Genomic DNA, 22,095 nt, shown 5'->3' with positions numbered 1-22,095 from the left:
TAGTTTGTCTTGAAAATTTCATTTATATACAAATGTTACCACTTTGGGTCACTGTGAACTGTATATAAAAGCATTCAAAATTATAGTACTTTCATGTCATTCATTGTACTTTTGCTACAGATGTAGCACTTTTTTGTAACAAAGTATCTCTCTCTCTCTCTCATCCTGTCTGTCTCTTTGGTCGAGACTAAACCAGACTACACACACACACACACACACACACACACACACACACACACACACACACACACACACACACACACACACACACACACACACACACACACACACACACACACACACACACACACACACACACACACACACACACACACACACACACACACACACACACACACACACACACACACACACACACACACACACACACACACACACACACACACACACACACTCCTCCCTTTCATCTTTAAATGAGCTGAGACAACGGTGGAACCTTTCTCAGGTATATTCTGATTCTTTCACCCGAAGACATCCTATATATTCCTTAATGAAGGGTGTATGTATGCCGACGAACACACACACATTTCAGTGTTTTACTGTTTACCCAGTGTCTGCCACTCAATTTGCCACTCACTTTATGCATGTGCATACCCTCTAGTGAAATATCATTTATAAGCCGCTAACCCATTTGGCTGACTAATTGAAACCCTTTTAAACTTCTTAAGAATAGATTATTCTGTGCGTACTGCACTTTGGCTTTGTAGGGCATTTTCATTTCAAGGACCCACAGTGTGATATGCATTAGTACAATGGACCCCCGTAACTCTGACGTGCGTATGAATGAATGGACCCCAAGTCCATTTGGTTCCATTTGTACACTCTGGAAGGGTGCATTCAACTAACTATCAATCATTTAGCTGGGGACTGGGGTTAGCTATAGCGAGAGTGCAGCACATGACAGGTGCTAATGCCGTGATATTGTATGTAGAGTTATATAACACATACAGTACAATCTGTTATGCAACCTGCTAATTAATGCTAATGAAGTGAGCCTGCGTTCGTCTCCTCCTGTGACACTGATTTGTACAAATTCCAGCTTGACGACCGTTGTGTGTGTGTGTGTGTGTGTGTGTGTGTGTGTGTGTGTGTGTGTGTGTGTGTGTGTGTGTGTGTGTGTGTGTGTGTGTGTGTGTGTGTGTGTGAGTGAGTGAGTGAGTGAGTGAGTGAGTGAGTGTGTGTGTGTGTGTGTGCAGCCATGCACGCTCGCACAGTATGTGCTGGCAGATCATGCATTTCGAGAGGCATCAGAATCAACATTATTGTCACATCACAAGTGTACAGAAGTGGGTGAAAATCGTTTTCAGGAAGCGCAAAGAGGTCATGGAGAGCAAGGAGAAAAATACATCAAACGGTAGTGGTGGAAATTGATACTCACGTAAAGTATCAATGCTTCACAGCTTTTTTTCTTCTTCCTGTGAAAACATACCAAAAAGACATGGTTATTATTAGACTTGTCCCGAGATGGTACCAGCACTGACATGTATGATGTATTTGAAACACTATTTCCAGGTATCATCTGCTAGCCTGGTTAATAAACCAGACCGAATCAGCCGTTGGCAAAAAAAAGTTGCCTACCAGCGGATTACGGTCTGGCGAGGCTCAGTAGCACGCCTCTTTCCTACAGCAGAGAACAGGTCGGACCAATCGGGACACGGTATGCAATATAGGCGGGCTTTGGTACAGTGACGTTCAATGCTTGAGACTTTTGACTGACAGTAGCTCTGACCAATTGCGTCAAAGAGAAAATGTTCCCCGGGAAATGAAATCCAAGTGGAGCCAGCCCAGACTGATATACCGCGACAGTGTTGTGTGATATTAGTCTGGCTTATTAGCCAGGCTAATCATCTGCTACACTACACTTGTCATGCCAGATACTAACATGGTTGAACCACTATATCCCCATTCCAAAATGATGTGCTGACAGATTGTGACAGAGAACTGTTGTTATCAATGTACAATCAAATGTACCATAGTTTAATCTCACATGTATGTAGTTTGGTATGTAGTTTGGGCGACTGTGGCTCAAGAGGTAGAGCAGGTCGTCCAATGATCCATGGGTCGGCGGTTCGAATCCCGGCTCCTCCTGGCTACATGTCGAAGTGTCCTTGGGCAAGACACTGAACCCCAAATTGCTCCCGATGTGCTGGTTGGTACCTTGCATGGCTTCCGCCGCAATCGGTGTATGAATGTGTGTGTGAATGGGTGAATGTAAAGCGCCTTGGATAAAGGCGCTATATAAATGCACCATTTACCATTTTGGTAAAGATTTTCACTAGAGTTAGATGTCTTGGAGAGACTTTTTCTGTTAAGAGTAGGGCTGACAGGTCTGCATGCTTTTTTGCTAGGTGGTGTTCTAGCAACTCCAGCTTTGAGGTACCAATTGTCCAAGTTAAGTCATGTACAGGCTGCTACTCATCAGCATGTTGTTGCAAAAGTGACATGGATGCATCCTCACCCACAGGAATTTCAGAAAGTATCTGTAGTTATATAACACTGTGCACAGCGGTTGAGATTGAACCCCCCCTCTCTCTCTGGATAGAGAGAGATATCAAAAAGCTTCATGGGGGGCACAGCTTTTTTCTTCTTCCTGTGAAAACGTACCAAAAAGACATGGTTATTATTAGACTTGTCCCGATCCGATCACGTGATCGGAAATCGGGGCTGATCACATGATTTTCAAAAGATCGGAATCGGGAGGAAAATATCGGATTATTAATTATTATTTATTCATGATTAATATGATATGTTTTTTCTGCTGTGCAGAACCATAGAGTTCTGAACTCTATGTCTGAACTGATTGAAGTTTTATTTTGCTATGCATGGATATTTACAATCACATGCAGCTCCACTTCTGTGTCTGCAGCCACCCATATCAAATTAGATATAGTCTGTGATTTGGGATATTATACTACTACTGATATGTTGTGATATGGCATAACTGTTCTATAAAAATATAGAGATAGGACCGGGAAAAGTCGGTATCGGCAGATCTCAACATCAAATGATCGGAATCGGATCGGTAGCAAAAATACGTGATCGGGACATCCCTAGTTGTTATGGTTCCTGAAAGGACATAAAGGTCTTTCCTTCTGGTGTGGAGGCTGTTGCTAGAGTTCTGGGTTTCAGCCGGAGCCTGAAAGTATAACTTTTGGAGCAGATGAGCGTGCAGGTTCTTTTCTTTTTTTTCTGATGCTACTTTTGAACCCAGCACCTCTACCAAGTGACATGCATATTCTATTCGTTTTTGTATATACACAGTACAATCTGTAACGCAGTCTGCTAATTAATGCTAATGAAGTGATTTGTCACACACACGTCAAGCTGAGATAAAGATTTCTCAGCTTGACGTGTGTGTGTGTGTGTGTGTGTGTGTGTGTGTGTGTGTGTGTGTGTGTGTGTGTGTGCGCGCACAGTATGTGCTGGCAGATGTAATTTAGAGGCCGGGGGAGCAGATCAGAATCATAATCAACATCATTGTCACATCACAGGTTTACAGAATACAGGGGTGTACATAAGTGGGTGAAGATAGTTTTGGTGCACAAAGCTGCATCGTTTTTGTGGGTTTTTTCCAGATAGAGAAAAGAGATCGGGGAGAGCAAGGAGAAAAATAAATCAAACGTGGACGAAAAGAGAGCTGAGCCAGAAGGCAAAGCTTTCTGTCTACCGAGCAATCTTCGTTCCTATACTCTCACCTATATGGTCATAATCTGAGTTCCCAGAGGTTTTACTTTTTGCCAGATATGGTCATGAAGTGTGGGTCATGAACGAAAGAATAAGGTTGCGAGTACAAGCGGCCGAAATGCGTTTTCTTCGACGGGTGGCTGGCATCTCCCTTAAAGATAGGGTGGGAAGTTCAGTCACGCGAGAGAGACTCGGAGTAGAGTCGCTGCTTCTTCGCTTGGAAAGGTTCCAGCTGTGGTTCGGGCATCTGGTTAGGATGCCTCTCGAGCGTCTCCCTAGGGAGGTCCTCGAGGCACGTCCCACTGGGAGGAGACCCCGGGGCAGACCAAGGCGCAGTTGGAGGAATCACATCGTCTCACTGACCTTGGAACACCTCGGGATCCCCCAGGAGGAAGTTACAAATGTTGCTCTGGAGAGGTAAGTCTGGAGCTCTCTAGTGGAGCCCCCGCAACCTAGCCTCGATACCCAGGCTTTCATTTCGTCTGCGCGAAAATACCCGCGACCCAACTACGGATAAGCAGTTGAAGATGGATGGATGGCAGTGGAAAAAGTACCCCAATGTTTTTGTCTTAAGTAAAAGTATGCCCATCAATACCACAAGTAAAAGTCCGGTAATGACAATGTACTAAAAGTAAAGTAAAAGTAGGACTACAAAAGTATTGGCATCAAAATAAAATATACTTAAAGTACCAATATTATTCAGAATGTCTATCATTATGTCTAAAACGTATAAAAAGCTTTCGAAAATAGCAGATATGCTTCATTCAGATCTGCTATTCACAGCGCATCGCAACAGGTTATTGTGAGCTTGCAGATCTGCTATTTTCAAATAGCCAAAGTTTAAATAATATTAACCTATAGTGAAAGTGGAATTGATCTCTCCTGGTTGGATGATTGAAATTGTGTCACCAAACTGAAAATGTATTCTCTGTTTTAAGAGCTGGAGAGAAGAGGATACCCCTGATACTGAACATGCGACAGTAGAATGCATTCTATTGTCTATAGGCCTAGCAATGATTACTAGTACTGTCCGAATAGTGCTATAGGCCTAACAGAAAACGTAATTTTGTTTTGACAAAAAAAGAAAATCACTAATACTGATACCCTAACCTCGTGTCACTCACTAGGCTTTTTTTCACCTGGTACCTTCCCCCTTATAGTGGCCGAACTCAGATTAATTGGTACCTAGCCCCATATGTGCCCTCTCCCATGAGCGTATGGGGCTAATTGGTACCCTACTTGGCTACTTTTAATTACAAGTATGTGTTCATATTTTGTCTCACCTTTATTTTGGAAATCTGTGAGAGGAAGTCAAACGCCTATGCTCGTGTGACTTGACGCAGGCAGTTCCATCCCTTCTTGCGCTCACTTGACACACACACGCGACGCATGGCACGCCGCACGCACGCAGGTAGGCCTACTGCACTGCTTGGATGGATAAAGCCACTTTGGAGCGCAGTCGGTCAGCGCGCAGAGCCGATCAGACGCACAACACTCCAGACCTCGCCAGAGTCAGACGCGCATGTTTGTTGGAGACAGACAGACACTCACTCACTTTACTGAAGCGAAACGCATCATCACCATCAACCCCCTGCGATATCATGTGGATGTACAAGATTTACCATCATCAATCTTATGTTTTTAACAACCTGACAGCAGAAGAACTAGGCTATTATTATTATTAAATCATGGCAAACTCGACCACGGAGTCCTCCGGGCACCACGACGACGCGTCGGACGGCGTCGCCAACAAGATCACCCCGGAGGTGCTGCGGGAGATGCTCCAGTACTACAACCTGTCGCGCCAGGAGTTCATAGACTCCTACGGGATCCGGCCGCTCGTCTACGTGCCCGAGCTGCCCTACAGCGCCAAGAGCACATTCGTGGTGGTGTACGCGCTCATCTTCGTGCTGGCGCTGGTGGGCAACTCGCTGGTGGTGTACGTGGTGGCGAAGAAGCGCGCCATGCAGACCGCCACCAACATCTTCATCTGCTCGCTGGCCGTCAGCGACCTGCTCATCACCTTCTTCTGCGTGCCGTTCACACTGCTGCAGAACATACGCTCCGAGTGGCTGGGGGGTAAGTTTGGAAACATAACATAAGTACTCTGCAGCCCCTTATTGGTTACCTTTTCTGTGTTTGGGACGTCGGTACCGAAAAGGGTCCCGAAAGGAGCTAAAACATCCGTGATATAAAGTATAGTAGGTCCTATACCTAATGGGAGGAGAACTTGTTGTGGCCAAATCAATGGATATAGCAACAGCTGGCCAGCCCCAAGCACTGATTAACTAATTATGACCCCATTTACCATTAATAATGGTAAATAATGGTAAGGTGGAGGGAATTTACCATTAATAATGGTAAATGGGGTCATAATTAGTTCATTTACGTCATTATCAACACTTAATTAGCAACGTAAATCCACTGAGGTGACAAAATCAGTGGATATAGCAACAGCAACAGCTGGCCAGCCCCAATGTCATAATTAGTTCATTATCAACACTTAGCAACGGAAATCGAATGAATTGCAGGCCAATTAAGCCTTGCAACACTTCTAGGGTAATTTTGTGTGCACCCCATGCAGACAATGTTGCTATATGTGATATTTATTGTATCAGACACGGCCCCTTTCTATATAAACCCATTGTATCTTCAAACTATAACCATGATAGATTAATTGAAAACTACTTTTTGTTATTTTTTGTCTTTACATATTAACATATGCCCCCTTACGCATTAAGTAAATATCAGTCCAAGAAGAATGTAATATTCTGGGGGCTAAAATAGCAGATCTACAAGCTCACAATGTGTTGCGACAAGTTGCGAGCTTGCATATCGGCTATTTTGGGCAAAGAGATTTGGGGCCTTATTTTCACCAGTGCTATAAACTTCTTTGCCTTTTTTGCTATTTTGAAAAAATAGATCAAATAGCCAATCTACAAGCTCACAACGTGTTGATGTTGCATTTCTGAGCCATTAACACAATCTTTGCTAAGAACGCGAAGTCTCGTTTTTAGCCCATTTACCCCGTGTGCCAAAACGAGAAATCTCATTTTTGATTAATGTTATTTAACCCAGTAATTAATTAATTTTTTGTGTTTTTACTCACATGTTAGACAGCCTACATCCAAATCCTCCGTGCACGCGTCCGTGCACGTGCTTATTAGTTGCTTCTCTGCTCAAAATGGGACAAACTAGGATGTTTAGAAGCTTATAAAACTTTAATCAAAGCTGGTGATAATCCTCCTCCCGCCATCCGTCCAAACTCCAAAGGCGTCCATATTGTGTTGTGAGCACCTGACTACAGAGCAGGATTGCATCACTTCCTGGTGGGCCTAGGGGGTCTTCTTCTTTTTGCGCATGTCACTGGCATTGGCCTCACGATACCGCCTCTAGTGGCTGCATGGAATCTTAATTTGATGACCGGGTCATCGGTCAATAGAACACTCAGTAGGACGGAGACTCCGCTGGTCATCAAATTATTGGCTTAGGAATGTGACAAAAACATCTCTATGAATCCAAGGCTTCATATGGTGTGTTGATTTAATCGAAAATAAGTCATTTTTTGGGTGAACTACTCCTTTTAAATACTGAGGAATTCACACAGTGCACGTTGGGGTCCCATGCAGACCCAGAGTTGGCCTATTTGCACATTATCTCACTGGGGGTCCTTGTAATGATCAAACAGCTCACTTCAAAGGAACGACGCCGCTCGACTCAAAAGACCCACCTTGAGGTCTTTTTTTGTAATGAAAAAGGTTGAGGGAAACACTGACCCAGAAGGTATCCAAGCAGACAGCCTGTGTCCCGAAGGCTGTCTGGGCATTTTAACGACCTGGAGTCACAGACACCAGAGTTTGGTTTCATTTATTGACCCATGCTGTAGGGATGGGACAAATCGGACGATAATCGGTATTATTGTTGTTTCGTATCACAGCGATTATAATTTATTTATCGTGAAATTGTCCTCCATGATACACTAAGATGAATTAGCTTTTGTTGAGCTGCAAATTCAGTACCACCTAAACCCTACACTTCACACACACACACACCAAAAAATAGCAGATCTACAAGCTGACAACGCGCTGCGAGCTATTTTTGGCAACCGTTCCCCCCACACAACAGGGACGTTGGGGGTTCAATCGGGTTAACGACAGTGTCATTTTAAGTTTTAAGCATAATATTTTGATTATCGCGATAATATAGTTAGGCGCAATTATTTTTGGCCCAAAAGGCCCAAAAAAAAATAATAATGGTGCCGCCTGCCTGTCCTCTCCTGTAGGCGTCCTGGTGTGCAAGACGGTTCCCTTCGTGCAGACGACCGCCATCGTGACGGGCATCCTCACCATGACGTGCATTGCCATTGAGAGGTACCAGGGCATTGTCTACCCTCTGAAAATGAGACGGCAGTACACGTCTAAAAGAGCTTACAAGATGCTAGGTACTGAGTGCTTTGAGTGGATTGGACGATCATTAATAAGCATGCCATGTGTTTGTACGATGAGTGAATGAAGTGTACGCAGTGACTTCACTCGCTGCGTGCACTGTATGTATACCGCCGCTGTCGGGGAAACCATGTACTGTATGTCCGGGAAAAAAACGTTCCTGTATTCAATTATTATTTTAAAGACATTTAAAAAAGTAGTGAAAATTGCCAATCTACCAGCTCAAGACAAGTGATCTTAAGTATACATAGATCTGCTATTTTGTGTGACACACATAGGGAATTCATTTAGGGGAAAATAAAGTTGAAATGTACATGGTTGCTGTCAGGTGGAAACCTCATTATGTCAACAACTGTTACGTTTCTGGATTCAAATTCAAAAGTAGCAAAGATAGCAGATCTACAAGCTCACGTCACACCACGGACGCGTTGTGAGCTTCAGGATCTGTAATGTTGGCTACTTTTGTGGGACACTGTAATATGACGAAGTATAGGGCATTAATTTACAAAAAAAGCAAAAAAAAAACCCCGTAGAAAATAAGGAGATAAGAGGTTTCGGCCCCGACAGCAGAAGGAGTGAAATAAATAACCACCGTCTGTAACATTGTATGAACGTGAAAGGAATAGGATAAGTTGTGACTCACCGTGTGTGTGTGTGTGTGTGTGTGTGTGTGTGTGTGTGTGTGTGTGTGTGTGTGTGTGTGTGTGTGTGTGTGTGTGTGTGTGTGTGTGTGTGTGTGTGTGTGTGTGTGCGCGCAGGGTTGGTGTGGATTGCATCAGTGATGGTGGGATCGCCGATGCTGTTTGTGCAGCAACTGCAGGTAAGCACTGTGGTAGTGCAGCGCCCCGACCGTTAGCCCGCTAATACCGGGAAAGCATCCGTTTCACTTTAGATTTGAGACACATTTTATACTTTGGCTATTCAAAAATAGCAGATCTACAAGCTCATAGCGTGACATGAAGTGATGCGCTATGAGCTTGTAGATCTGCTACTTAAAAAAAATCATGAAAATGTGTGCAAATCTTTGATTGATTGATTGAATACTTTATTAGTGAATAAAGGTAAATGGCACAAGGTGCAGTCAGAGACACCACCAGTGGTCCTTGAGGGGGTTCCAGTTAAACTTAAATAATGGAGTTGGTGACCAAATGGACCCTTATAGATCTTTTAACTCGAGAGCGTGACATGAAACCCTTACGGGTCCATTTGGTTTTGGTTATGCTCTCAAGAGTTAAATTATTGTTACTGCATTATTTAATTTACAAGAAGTCTACACAATTAGAGAATGTAGAATTGTTATTTTGATCAATGTTTGCCTGTTATCGCTCCTATAGCCTAAAGCCTACCACATCAATACAAGTACAACATGGAAGTGTGGACAACATCTTATTCAACGACAACACCACATACTGTATTCTAAGACACATTTTGGGTCTGAGAGCATAAATAGTGGTCCGTCGCTCAAATGCAGAATAAATAATGGACCTCGACATGAAAAGGGAATTCAAACCACTGCTTTAGTAGAATCGACCTCAGGTCTTGATGAGTTATGTGTTGTCAATGTGTTTCCAGATAAGGCTTAAGGCAGAGTGTTATTCAGCTGTCTGGAGACTGGAGTATGGAGTTATCTCCTGCACGAATCAAATCAATTCAAGCCACAACCTCAGCTATACTGAAACCCTGACCTGAAAAACAAACATACATTCGAATGCTGCCACTTGCTCCTCGTTGGTCTCAGAAACAGCCACCATCTTCAAACATTTACACCCCCAAGTCAATATTAGGCTGCATGCCTCCATTTGAAAACATTCTGTACTAATTGTTGTTGTGCTCGCTGGGGTAAATGGCTGAAAAGTAACATGGACCAGAGCTATGCTGTCCACCACAGCCTCACTGCAGTCTGATCAGCATGTTAGACACACCATCATCATCATTATAAAAAAGAATCCCGCTGGTGAGGGCTACAACATGTGGAGAGTCAAGCAAACACCAATTGTAGCCTCAACTGCTACAATTGTGTGTGTGTGTGTGTGTGTGTGTGTGTGTGTGTGTGTGTGTGTGTGTGTGTGTGTGTGTGTGTGTGTGTGTGTGTGTGTGTGTGTGTGTGTGTGTGTGTGGGCGGGCGGGTGTGTGGGCGGGTGGTCAGCCTGGTAAGGTTGAGAACCATTAGATGACTCTACAGTAAATGCAGCGATTTACACTCAAAAGAGGCTTTTACTTTACTTGAATATTTCATTTTTTTCAGTAGCCTACTTTATATTTTACTCCACTTAAATATGGTACTTCTTTTAGTCCACTACAGTCAGTTACAAGTTACTTTGTAGATTTAGATTATTGTTATTTTAAAACGTACATATTTTTTTTTAACTGATTATTTCTACATTGTGGCATTCCTACTTCCTACTAAAGGAATCTGAGTACTTCTCTTCTAATCGGGTTGAAATAAACACACACACACACAGACAGACAGACAGACAGACAGACAGACAGACACTAACACAGCAGAAAAGGAACATACCAGTTACTCAGCCCAGTGTCTTGTCTTTTCAATTTCTTCACACTGTCCTTAATTGTCTCTGGTAAGAACAGTGTGCTCCCCTTCATTCTGTGCACACACTAAAGGTGGCCTTATTGGGCATTTTTGACGTTTGTTATTTGCTCTGCCCCGCTCCGATTATCCTGTAGTGTGTGGTGCTATCAGATTTCAGATTGAAAAAAATCGGCAAGTGTAAGGCCACCTTAACCCTTAGAAGATGAAAGACGCCAATTGGCGTCTTCATCAGAATTCCGTAAATGATCAATGACGCCAATTGGCGTCTTCACAGTTTTTGATGAATCTAAACATATTAATATGCTCCGAAGCGCTGTTTAAATTCCTGAGCTTATATTCCAACTACATTACCCAGAAAACCCGTGTCACGTGACACACGTGTACGTGTTGCCATTGGAAGCTGGTCCCACCCCCTGTAAACAGTGGGGGCAGAGGGAGTCTTCATAGTTATCATTGTTTTGCCTGTTTGCCGTCTCGCCCGAGCGATTTTCTAGCAGAAAAAGTTGAAAGCAGTACTATTTATTTGAGCGAGTTTTGTGGTAGTAGTATTGATCCATACGCGTCCCAGTCGCCTTCTCCAGGCGGAGTAGCCCTGGTCCAGTGCTTACAGCGAGACTCGCTGCTCCCTCCCTCCTTTTTTCATTGTCTCCCCATCGTCGTCCGATGAGCTATACCGGGAAACCATTGAAGAAGACGATCAACCCGGAATGTTTTGAGGTAATCTTATTGTAGAAAATGCCCTTCTATAGTGATCAGAAATCATAAGATGATCGCTACAAATAGATGCTTGGATAATTACTACTACTAGTCAGATCATGACGCCAGAATGACTCACCACGATGGCCCCCAGCCATTAGCCAGCACCGAAGGTGCTGGCTAATGGTGTTGGTCGGTGCATTGGTGCTGGCTAAGGGCTGGAGGGGGGGTTGGTGTCGATCAGTTGGTTGGTGCAGTACAAATGTATCGTAGCAGGCATGCACGCATGGCAGTACAAGTATTTTATATTGTAGCGTGCCTTATAGGCGATCTGATCTTTAGAGTAATGTTCGCTCCTTTTATTTACTGTCTACAAAGACGGAGAACAAACATGCATCGTTTACTGAAGCAACGCGTGGTTATGATGACGTTGCTACAAGGATCGGAGGGGGGACGGGGAGTGAAGCTAACAGTAGCGTATTATATAAGATCTGTATGACGTTTCATTGACGTCTGAGCTTGCATGATAATTGCATTCATTGTATATTGTATACAATCATGATTGTACATTGTTTAGTGTGTCTCCGTGTGATGATGATGATGACGATGATGTCAGATAGCCTACGTCCCCCCCCCCCCCCCAACTGGCTATTGGCCGGGCTGACTACAGCTAAATGTTTATTTTTTATATATTTAGAACTGGCATCAGATGAGGAGGATGATGATGATGATGATGATGATGAAGACGAAGAGTCAAGACTGCGATGGAGTTCTCCGACACTGAACCGGATGCATTCATTCATTTCAGTTGTTTTTTTTTTTTAAATTTAGCCTACACACACACACACCGTCAAGAACAACTGGAATGCAGTGGTTTGGGGACACTGGGGAGTTTGGGGACAACTGTTTTGTATGTAGGCCTATTTATTTTCTGTAATATTTATTATAATTGTATTATGTTAGTCATAAAAAATAAAAGACAAGCTTTTACAATGAGTTAGACCTGTCATGGCTATTTTGTTCACTAGTCTGAGGTTTATGGTTTGACTAAGCGAGTTTCAACTGTGATTTACTCTGTAACGGTAGATGGTAAGAACCCAATTTTTTTGTTATAATACAGTATACATTCAAGTCTATATTTTGATACATATCATGGGCACAAAGTCATATCAAAACAATGTCCTTGGATGAGTTTTTTATCAAAACTGTTTCTTCACAACAGGTTTTTGAGATACATGCATGAATAGACACGGTACTGGTAAGACTATGTAAACATGGTATATATCAAAATGTGCGTTAGAATGTCTAATTTTACCCCAAAAAAGAATTGAGTTTATATGATGTTCCATTTCAGAGCTAGGGGGACTTTTAGCTGGATAGGTCAGATTGATCATGACTGACCATGCTATTTATAGATGGCAAAATATCTACAGTGGTACATGTGAGAAACTTTTTATTTTATTTTAATTGAACTAGACAACTCACCCTTTAAAATGAGATATTGCATGGCTATGTACGCCCAGCAGAAAAAAAGTTATTTAGAAAATAAAACTTCAACCGGTCATAACTTTTTTTGTTGTCCTAGAAACACTACCCAGTGTAAATGCAGGCTCTTTTAAATGGCTTCCAACACCACAACTAAACATTTTATCAACTCAGTTCATTTTTTTCCTGGAAGCAGACAAGCCAAGCTTTCTCTGAAGGTCTTTCGTTGTCACACATTCACAGCAGAGAATTTTCAATAAATCATTCAAAAACGCCATTCTGCCATAGAGAAGTCTAAAAACTATATAGAAATCCATGAAACTCTCAAAGAGTTAACAATGCACCTGTGTACCTGTGCTTCTTATATCCTTTGCCTGTGTCTATCAAATGCCCGCCATGGCGCCGCCTGGTGTCTAGACATAATACTGCAAATCAACCAAAGTATCATGCCAACACCAAGACATAAAATAATAGCTCCTAGTAGGTGATTTTTGCCTCTGCTGGGGGGAGCAAAGGAAATATGAAAGAAAATACATTTTTATTTGATATATATATATATATATATATATATATATATATATGAGACGAAAAAGGACTCCTGCACATCCAACAAGACCCGTGGGAGGTGCAAGTCTAGTTAGCAGGCATAGACATCAAAAAGGGAAAAACCTTCCAAGGAAGGGACTTGCACACTCCAGGGAACAAAGACGGACAACTTACTGCATCAACTTATTTATTAGCACGACGCGTTTCCCCGTTAGCTTATTCAGGTGCTATGATAGCGTCTTTGTTCCCTGGAGTGTGCAGTCCCTTCCTTGGAAGGTTTTTCCCTTTTTGATATATATATATATATATATATATATATATATATATATATATATCTCAAATCAAAAAGGTCTGCATTCATGTTGCACAGCGAAAATAGCCTGACGGTTTAAGATTAGAGCATTTGAAGTGGTCAAACTAGCAATATGTTCAGAAGCACCTTCCATAAAACCCTAATGGTGTGTGTGCGCGTTTCAGGTCGCACATTAGGCATTAGGACTTGGTCATACAAATATTTTCAGTGGTGAGGTTTTACTTTGCTTTAACCCTATCTAGCATGACAGAAGTAAAATGTGACAGAAGTAGCATGTGCTTAAATTCATATTTAGAAAATGTTTCAGATGTCAAACATTTCTGAGATGATGGAATGGTGATGGATGATGATGGTCATGGAAGGGGAACCTTCTGAAAGCTTCATGGGCAAAGATAATCAACTTCACAATAGGTCAAAATGACCTCTCAGTCATGCTAGTGATAAAGACCTGAGGCCGATTCTACAAAGGCCTTGTTCTAAACCAGTCGTTCTCAAACGTTCTTGTGCCAAGGATCCCCATCTGAAAATGTTTTGTGCCCGGGACACGTGATTATGAATCTCACCACCGACCTAGGTTAGACCGCGCCTTACCATGTGTCTGATTGGCTCCCGGACAGGCAGAGTTTTACCGAGGTTAGGTTTAGGGTTAGATTTAGGCATAGTTACAAAAACGAGAACTGTCAATCACGGCGACTACTGGCCAATCACAGCAGGGCTTTCCTAGAACGTTGGTGGGATACATAATCACGTGCCAGGGGGAAAAAAAAGAAAAGAAAAAAGTTAAAAATTGTGAACCACTGTTCTAAACCAATGTTATAAATCCTATGAGTTTTCAGAAAAGCTTACGTTGCCATATAGCTAAAATGACAGTTGCTTTCCCCGGTTTTAACCCATTTTGGGCGGGAACCCCTTTTGGTGTTAGCATTATGTTATGCTTTAGCTATTGAAAAATAGCAGATCTTTTTGAAAAATCAAAGAACCATGCATAGAAACATAGCTTTCTCAGAAAACTGTCAGGATGTAGAAGACATTTTTTGAATCTGATCTCAGGTCAAAATGGGTTAATATGATAATCAACATCCATGTGTGTCCGACAGGTGAAATATGACTTCTTGTACGACCACTACCACGTGTGCTGCCAGGAGAGCTGGCGCTCCCCGGCCCACCGCCAGCTGTACGCCACCTTCATCATGGTGGCGCTGTTCCTGCTGCCGCTAGCCGCCATGCTGCTCCTCTACACCTGGATCGCTGTGGAGCTGTGGATCCGCCGCAGGGTGGGAGACTCCTCCGTCCTGGACACCATGAACCACCGGGAGGTCAGCAAGATGTCCAGGTAAACACTCAGCAAGAAGCCACTTAGAGTAGGGTAGGGTAGGTACCCTCACAAAAAACATGCAGTAATCCTGGTCTCTAAACTGCCTCCCCCTGGCCAGCCGGGGCGCCTGATGGAGGGGAAAGGAACTAGGGGACTAGGTTGGCGGAGGGTGTGTAGAGCCCAGCATCACATTAGATAATTGACACAGGGGTGAAAAATGGGTTACAAAATCGTGGGATAAAAAATTATAAAAAAAGAAAAAAAGCCACTTAGAGTTGTAGTCACTATAGTTTGTAGTCATAAGGTTGGAAACCGGAACACAACATTCCCTGTGATCAAGGCAGGGCATCCTAATTTTAGGGCCTACGCAATAAAAGCCTTGATGTGGCGTATGAATCCGACAGGTTTCTTCAATACTTCTTGGAATAGTTTGTTTGGTATATCCATATTTTATTCCAACTCGTAGTGACTGGTGAGACTAAAAATGGGGGACCAAAACAAAGCCGGGAAGAAAACTGAAACTACCAAACGGAATACAAGTTTTTTTTAATGTTATTTTACCATCCGGTCTAGACCGGATCACACAGGCGATTTAGAAACACAGACCAGGCTTTCCGCCGAAGTGGAAAGACTGGTGACGTGAGGTTACCTAACCCTCACAAAAAAACCATGCAGTAATCCTGGTCTCTATACTGCCTCCCCCTGGTCAGCCGGGGCGCCTGATGGAGGGGAAAGGAACTGGTTGGAATAACGCGTTCCTTCCATGCGCTACAGTATATCCTGCTCACTCCTCATGCATTGAAGGAAGCATGAGCTCAGTTCGGGTCTCTCCTCAGGTTGGCAGAGTGAGAGTAAAAATGGGTTACAAAATAGTGGAACAAAAAAAGAAAAGAGCAAAGAATGGACTTGGATCGACTCTGTGGTGTGGTCACGTGGAACAGGTTTAACGCTTGACCTGTCACAATTATTACATAATCGCCCAATAGAAATTATTTGAAATAATCGCCTAATTATTTTCGCGTTGTCGTCATAATCGTTTCCATGTTGAGAAAGATCCATACATTGTGAAAGGTCTTCAAAAATACTGGAAATGACAGATCTACAAGCTAAATTTGTCAAAATGTATGAACCTTTCTCAACATTGAGCTTGTAGATAGGCTATTTTCACTATTCATGTTGTAGTTATTCAGTTATTTGTCATATCTGCACTGTGCACCTTTTGTTTAAGAAGCCTAAAAGACAAACAGAAATGTAATTTGTATTCATAAACGACAGAAAGCCCACTTTCGTTGTTTTAAGTAAAGAGAAAAGGAGGAAGGATTTAAACGCAATAAAGCAGGATTTCCATTGACAGAGAGAGGCGCGCGCACACGCACGCGCACACGCACACACGCACACGCGCACACACACACACACACACACACACACACACACACACACACACACACACACACACACACACACACACACACACACACACACACACACACACACACACACACACACACACACACACACACACACACACACACACACACACACACACACACATCATTCCCTGCTGCTGTGATAAGCGCCTTGGCTTGGCGTCTTCAGCCCTTATCACCCTGTCCCTGTCTGGGTGTATTTCTCAACAATGACCTTTCTCACCATTCATTATCCCTTGCCTATTGTGCCTCTTTCCCTCACCTGTTCAGTAGCGCAGCAACCATACTTGTTATGTTATATTTCACATCCACACAGACAGGCGTGTGAAATAGAACCCTGTGGAGGCAACATTACTACCTGACTTGTACTAACTGTACAGTATGTGTGTCTTGATATGTCTGGGTTGCTGTGAGCCGCTGTGAGTGGCAGAATGACTCGGCAGACCTCTTTCACTTGATTTGATTTCAAGAGGCGGATTACTGTATGTCCTGCTGGTTTTTTAAAAAGGCTATAAAGGCATACTGCAGTATACAGTATTTTATGTTAGCTGTTTTTTTTTCTTTTTTCATTTGGTTATGTACTTGCTGCACACTTCTGTTATTGTCCTGTCCCTTGTTTTTTTTATGGTGCTTTGGCCGTATGTCTCACTGGTCTCAAGTCAAAGTTAAAGTGAAAAGCTCTCGAACCGGAATGTGACTCTCCTTGTTGAATAAAGGTTGCATACAGTACATACATACATATACTCTGCGCTTTATTAGTATTAAGAAATTTTTAACGTATTATCATTTTTTACATATAATTACCCAACCCGAGCAATTAGCATAACTTATCGGCCTGAACGCGAGCGACACAAGCCCATCGTCGTACACACTGCCGGGGCCTTTCAGGTCCCGTCAGGCTCTGGATGAAACCCAGAACTCTAGCCAAGCCCCCAGAAAGGCCCCCAACGTTGAAGCCGCAAGACGTAGTGTTCGAAGCTGGAACTGCAGGCGGGCCCCTGCATTTAGCACGAGGAAACCCCGCGCAGCTGGGGTTTAACATTGAGCACTTCCAAATTTTGGACACCAAATCGCAAAAATTCAGAAGTAGAACGTTCTTCCGCGTGCTTCAAAACGCCACTGAGCAACTTCCATTGAAATGAATAGCGGGTGGGCGGGGCAGTCCGCCCTCTATCCTTTTGTAACTCTATGACTCTAGCAACAGCCTCCACACCAGAAGGAAAGGCCCTTATTATCTCCTTTCAGGAACCATGACCATGTCTGTCTGTTCGGTATGTCTTCACATGCAGGAAGAAGAAAAGAGCCGTTAAAATGATGATCACCGTCGTGCTGCTCTTCACCATCTGCTGGGCTCCGTTCCACACGGTGCACATGCTGTTTGAGTACAGTAAGTATCACTGGATAATAGGGAGGGGTGCACCACATCATCGCTAGCATCATTGGAATCGGCCATATCGGTATCGGATTGGTCTCAAAATAATCCAGATTATTTAATCGGTTTTCACCAGCAAAAAAAAAAAAAATCATCAATGAGTTCAATATAAATCCAAAAGTGCTATAGTACCTCTAGTCTAGAACAAAAGCCAAATAAAAAATTATGTAAAATCTTAAAGGACAACTTTAGTTTTTTTCAACCAAGGTTCATGTTTTAGGATGTTATTAGAGAAACTAAAAGATGAGTGTCATTTCTTTTTAATTTGCTGCTTTCTTTCGTTTTAGGGATTTTAGCTGTTTTTGACAGGGGGCGGGGGCATTCGAGCATGGGGCTAAATATGTATTCTTTTACAACATTTTATAGCGATTTCTTTTTTAATTATTTACTATAGTCCTAATAAACCCCAGGAAATTACATCTGGCCACAAAACATCACAAGATCTACTGAATGTGTCAAACTGACATTGAGCCTATGACACACAGTTTTTTTGTGGACAGATGTAATTTCCTGGGGTTTATTAGGACTATAGTAAATAATAAAAAAATAAATCGTCATATTTTGTAAAAAAATACATATTTAGCCCCATGCTCGAATGCCCCCGCCCCCTGTCAAAAACAGCTAAAATCCCTAAAACGAAAGAAAGCAGCAAATGAAAAAAAAAATGACACTCATCTTTTACTTTCTCTAATAACATCCTAAAACATGAACCTTGGTTGAAAAAAACTAAAGTTGTCCTTTAAGTACATTTTTCTACATTTCATTTGTGTACTCATCTCATTCAGTTGTGAAAACAGACAAGAGTATAGACTTTATTAACAGGCTTTGGGCAAAGAGGCCTAGGCTTTTTTCCATCGTGGTCCTCTGCATAATATCGGAATCGGTCAGAATCGGTATCGGCAGTTATGGGTTCTCAAAGTGTGGTCCAACTCCAATCATACACAATTTAAATTAGCAAAGTCATCATTGTTGTGGTAAGTACTGTAAGTTGTGCCAGCTGCAGCTTTATGTTAACGTGTTAACGAGACCATCACCTCAAAACCCTAAGAAACACATACAAAGGCAGCTCAAATGAAAACAAATCCACCAAGGTGGAAAAAAGTGGCACTCTGAAATAAAGCAGTTAGACAATTGAACTCAGTTTGAACCATGTATTTTGTTCCTCCAGCTTTAACTGTAATTATCAACATACATAACAAGAGCCACTTGTCCTAGAATACTGATTTTCCTTTCAGGCAGGCTTGCAGTATACAGGGTAGGTGGGAAAACAAACAAACAAATACTAATTTGGTATTATGTCCAAAATTACTCCTCCATAGCTGGAGCAACAAAACAAATGGTTCACTTCAATCAATTGCCTTTTCTTTTTCGTTTGGGTACGCTTTGTTAGTCGCTTTGAAGTCTGTTCCACCATTGGCTTGGCAAAACAAACCAGTCTTTTTACTTCAAGGCCGTAAACCTAAATATACAGTGGATTTATTTTTTATTTATTTTTACATAGTAAAACTGGTTTAATTCTGGTGACCCAAGGACTTACTTCCACTACCCAAACCCAGAACATACTGCTTCACAGAAATCCATAGTACAGTCGAGGGACCCTCAGGACCCTTAATTGTCTTTAACTCTGATGCGTTTTGTGCGTTCACACGGGCAGGTGCAAAGACGAATGGGAGTATCATTTGGAGCAGCTACATGCATCATTGCGTCTTCACATCGTCATATCGCTGGCTTCCATTGACAATGAATGGTGGACTGCATCGTTGCGTCTGCCCGTGTGAACGCAACATGAGTGCTACGGGTCCATTTGGTTCAATTTGTAACAATTTGAGAATCCATCCTATAATGGCCTTATTAATGTTATTGTTCTTTTTCCTTTTCTTCCCGACAACTGTCGCCTGCGTGCATCAAAACGTCCTCCAGACGACCTGGAGAAGAAGTACGACGAGGTGACCATCAACATGATCATCCTCGTGGTTCAGGCCATCGGCTTCTCCAACAGCTTCAACAACCCCATCGTGTACGCCTTCATGAACGAGAACTTCAAGAAGAGCTGCATGTCCACGCTCTCCCACTGCGTCCGCCGCAAGCCCGTCTGCCCGCGGAGACGGAGCGGCGCCAGAGGCGGCGGCGAGGCGCCTCGTCTCAGCGTGCAGTTCGTCAAGCCGCTGCACCGCCAGGCCTTCCTGGAGCCCCGTGACCCGGACGGCGGTGCCAAGCTCCACCGCCACCACACGGCGGCAGAGAAAGTAGGCCCCGCCTCGGGTTCCGGTGGAACGACCTCCTACGAATTAATGGACGATAAGATCTCCACCGTCCAAACGGAGCTCCCTGCTGTCAGCACGCTCCTCGACGTGTAGGAAATGGGAAAGGGTCGAGGTCCCGGAAACCGGAAGAAGCGCACGATCCAACCAACATTGAGCAACCGGGAATCGGTTCCATTGCATTTGGAACCGTTTCACCGAACCGGTTCTATCACACTCTATGGCCTTCAAGTCTGCTGTACAATTACATCAGTGATTCTCAGACTTTTTAAGTGTGCAAATGGAACCAAACCGTTACGGGTGCAATTGGTTCCATTTTTGTACACTCTCAGAGTTACAGACCGGCCTGTAAGAGTTCATTTGGTTCCATTTTACTCTCAGAGTTACAGACCTGTCGTAAGGAATCGTTAAAGGGAGCCGTTAAGGAATCGGACCATTTAAAGAGGGAATCACTAAGGAACTGGAATCGTTCAAATCCTTAAAGGACCCTAAATGAGAAGGAGCTCGCTGATTCATAGAATGCTTGACTGTTGTGACTGATGCCACTGCCGCCATATATAGCCAAAGTCTCCTTGAGCAAGACAGTGAACGTCTACCGATGGAGTGGGTTGGTGCCTTGCAGGTTGCCTCTGTAAGGTGTGTACATTATCGTGCAGCCATTTTCAGGGTTCCATCAATCCAGACCCCATTCATTTTGAGAGATTTCCAAAAATATTTATATCAATTTTCTTAAGCCTGAATCAATCCATCGAGGATCGTGGTGAATCATGACCATAAAACATATGATTCTGTGAAAAACAAGAAATGACTCAAGTCATTATATTGATATATAATGATTGATAAGCTTGCATTCATTTCTCTTGCATATTGTACCTTAGTGGGGATTTCTTTAGTCGCGTTTGCAGTCTCTGCCCTACAGAAATGCAGATTATTTACTAGATGATACAGCCAACGCTGCCTCTTCTCGACCTCGTGACTCCTGGAGTTTCTGCTAAAGTCATGGATTGAACAGGTCAAAAGAACAAAAACACAATAAATGTATTTTTTACAATGTGGAAGAACTTGAAAAGGAGGACGGCTACTGTATGCGGATGCTCCCAAAACTACCCTGGGAGCAATAATGAATAACAGTCACACGCTGTGTCACTGTCTGGTGGTGACAGTATATAATAGGAGACTGTTTGAATCTTTGCAGTACTTCAGTCTGCGTGGCAGCTGTGCAGAGCTGAGCTTGTAAACTGTTATTTTACATGGACAGAATTTACAGCTCAGAATCAAGCAAGTGGAACTGTTCTCACTCATGACAGGAAAGCATGGGCCATAATAATAATAATAAACACATTTTGTCTGTGGATGTCTTTGGTATTACCGCACGTACAGTGCCCAAGACGTCTGTGGACGTCTTTGAAAAACAAAAAAAATACATGGTGCCAAAGTTTGTGTTTTCGCCATTGAGAATGCAGTGGGCGTTTAAATTAAATAACTAAAACTATAAAACATTTCAAAGTAAAAAGTTCCAGCATGTGTCTCCACAGTCAGCTGAATTATAAAAAATGTGAATGGATTTTCTAGGTGAAAGTGTTTTTTGGGCAGTTTTGCGTGGGCTCTCAAAGTGTTAGTGGAATGTAAATCATCCAGGAAGATAAAGGCAACCTTAAACTCACCTCAATTACATTTTGATCAACACCTACAGTATACTACTGTGATAGGCTGAATCACTGAGAGAAAGCTTTTATTTATAAGAGACCTTTAATGTGGGCAAAATTATAATATAATAATATATATATTTAGATGACCCCTGGTCCCCTTATGCATTAGACGGAAGGACGACAATATCCAGAACCATGGCTGTGTTTTTCAATGGAGTTTGAAGTTGAATGGGTTTGTTATATATGAATATCCATTATCTAAAATCTAAA

At 42.8% G+C, this 22,095-nt stretch overlaps 1 protein-coding gene across 1 annotated transcript; it reads left to right on the top strand.

Moving 5' to 3' along the window:
• Nucleotides 1–5,078: 5,078 nt before the first annotated feature.
• qrfprb (pyroglutamylated RFamide peptide receptor b) lies at nucleotides 5,079–21,490 on the top strand. The gene is made up of 6 exons (XM_079492001.1): nucleotides 5,079–5,784; nucleotides 7,988–8,146; nucleotides 8,909–8,970; nucleotides 14,839–15,074; nucleotides 17,773–17,870; nucleotides 19,836–21,490. Exons 1-6 carry the CDS (start codon nucleotides 5,394–5,396, stop codon nucleotides 20,270–20,272), a joined length of 1,383 nt encoding a protein of 460 aa, XP_079348127.1. The 5' UTR covers nucleotides 5,079–5,393; the 3' UTR covers nucleotides 20,273–21,490.
• The last annotated feature ends 605 nt before the right edge of the window (nucleotides 21,491–22,095 follow it).

Source organism: Electrona antarctica, assembly GCF_951216825.1.
Source record: "Electrona antarctica genome assembly, chromosome: 22".
Taxonomy (NCBI): domain Eukaryota; kingdom Metazoa; phylum Chordata; class Actinopteri; order Myctophiformes; family Myctophidae; genus Electrona; species Electrona antarctica.
The sequence above is the reverse complement of the archived record's forward strand: the minus strand, read 5'-3'. Positions and strand labels throughout refer to the sequence as shown.

Coding starts and splice junctions, on each gene's coding strand:
- qrfprb (XM_079492001.1), top strand. CDS start 5,394: ATGGCAAACTCGACCACGGAGTCCTCCGGGCACCACGACGACGCGTCG. Junction 8,147..8,908: donor AAGAGCTTACAAGATGCTAG/GTACTGAGTGCT, acceptor GTGTGCGCGCAG/GGTTGGTGTGGATTGCATCA. Junction 15,075..17,772: donor GAGGTCAGCAAGATGTCCAG/GTAAACACTCAG, acceptor CTTCACATGCAG/GAAGAAGAAAAGAGCCGTTA.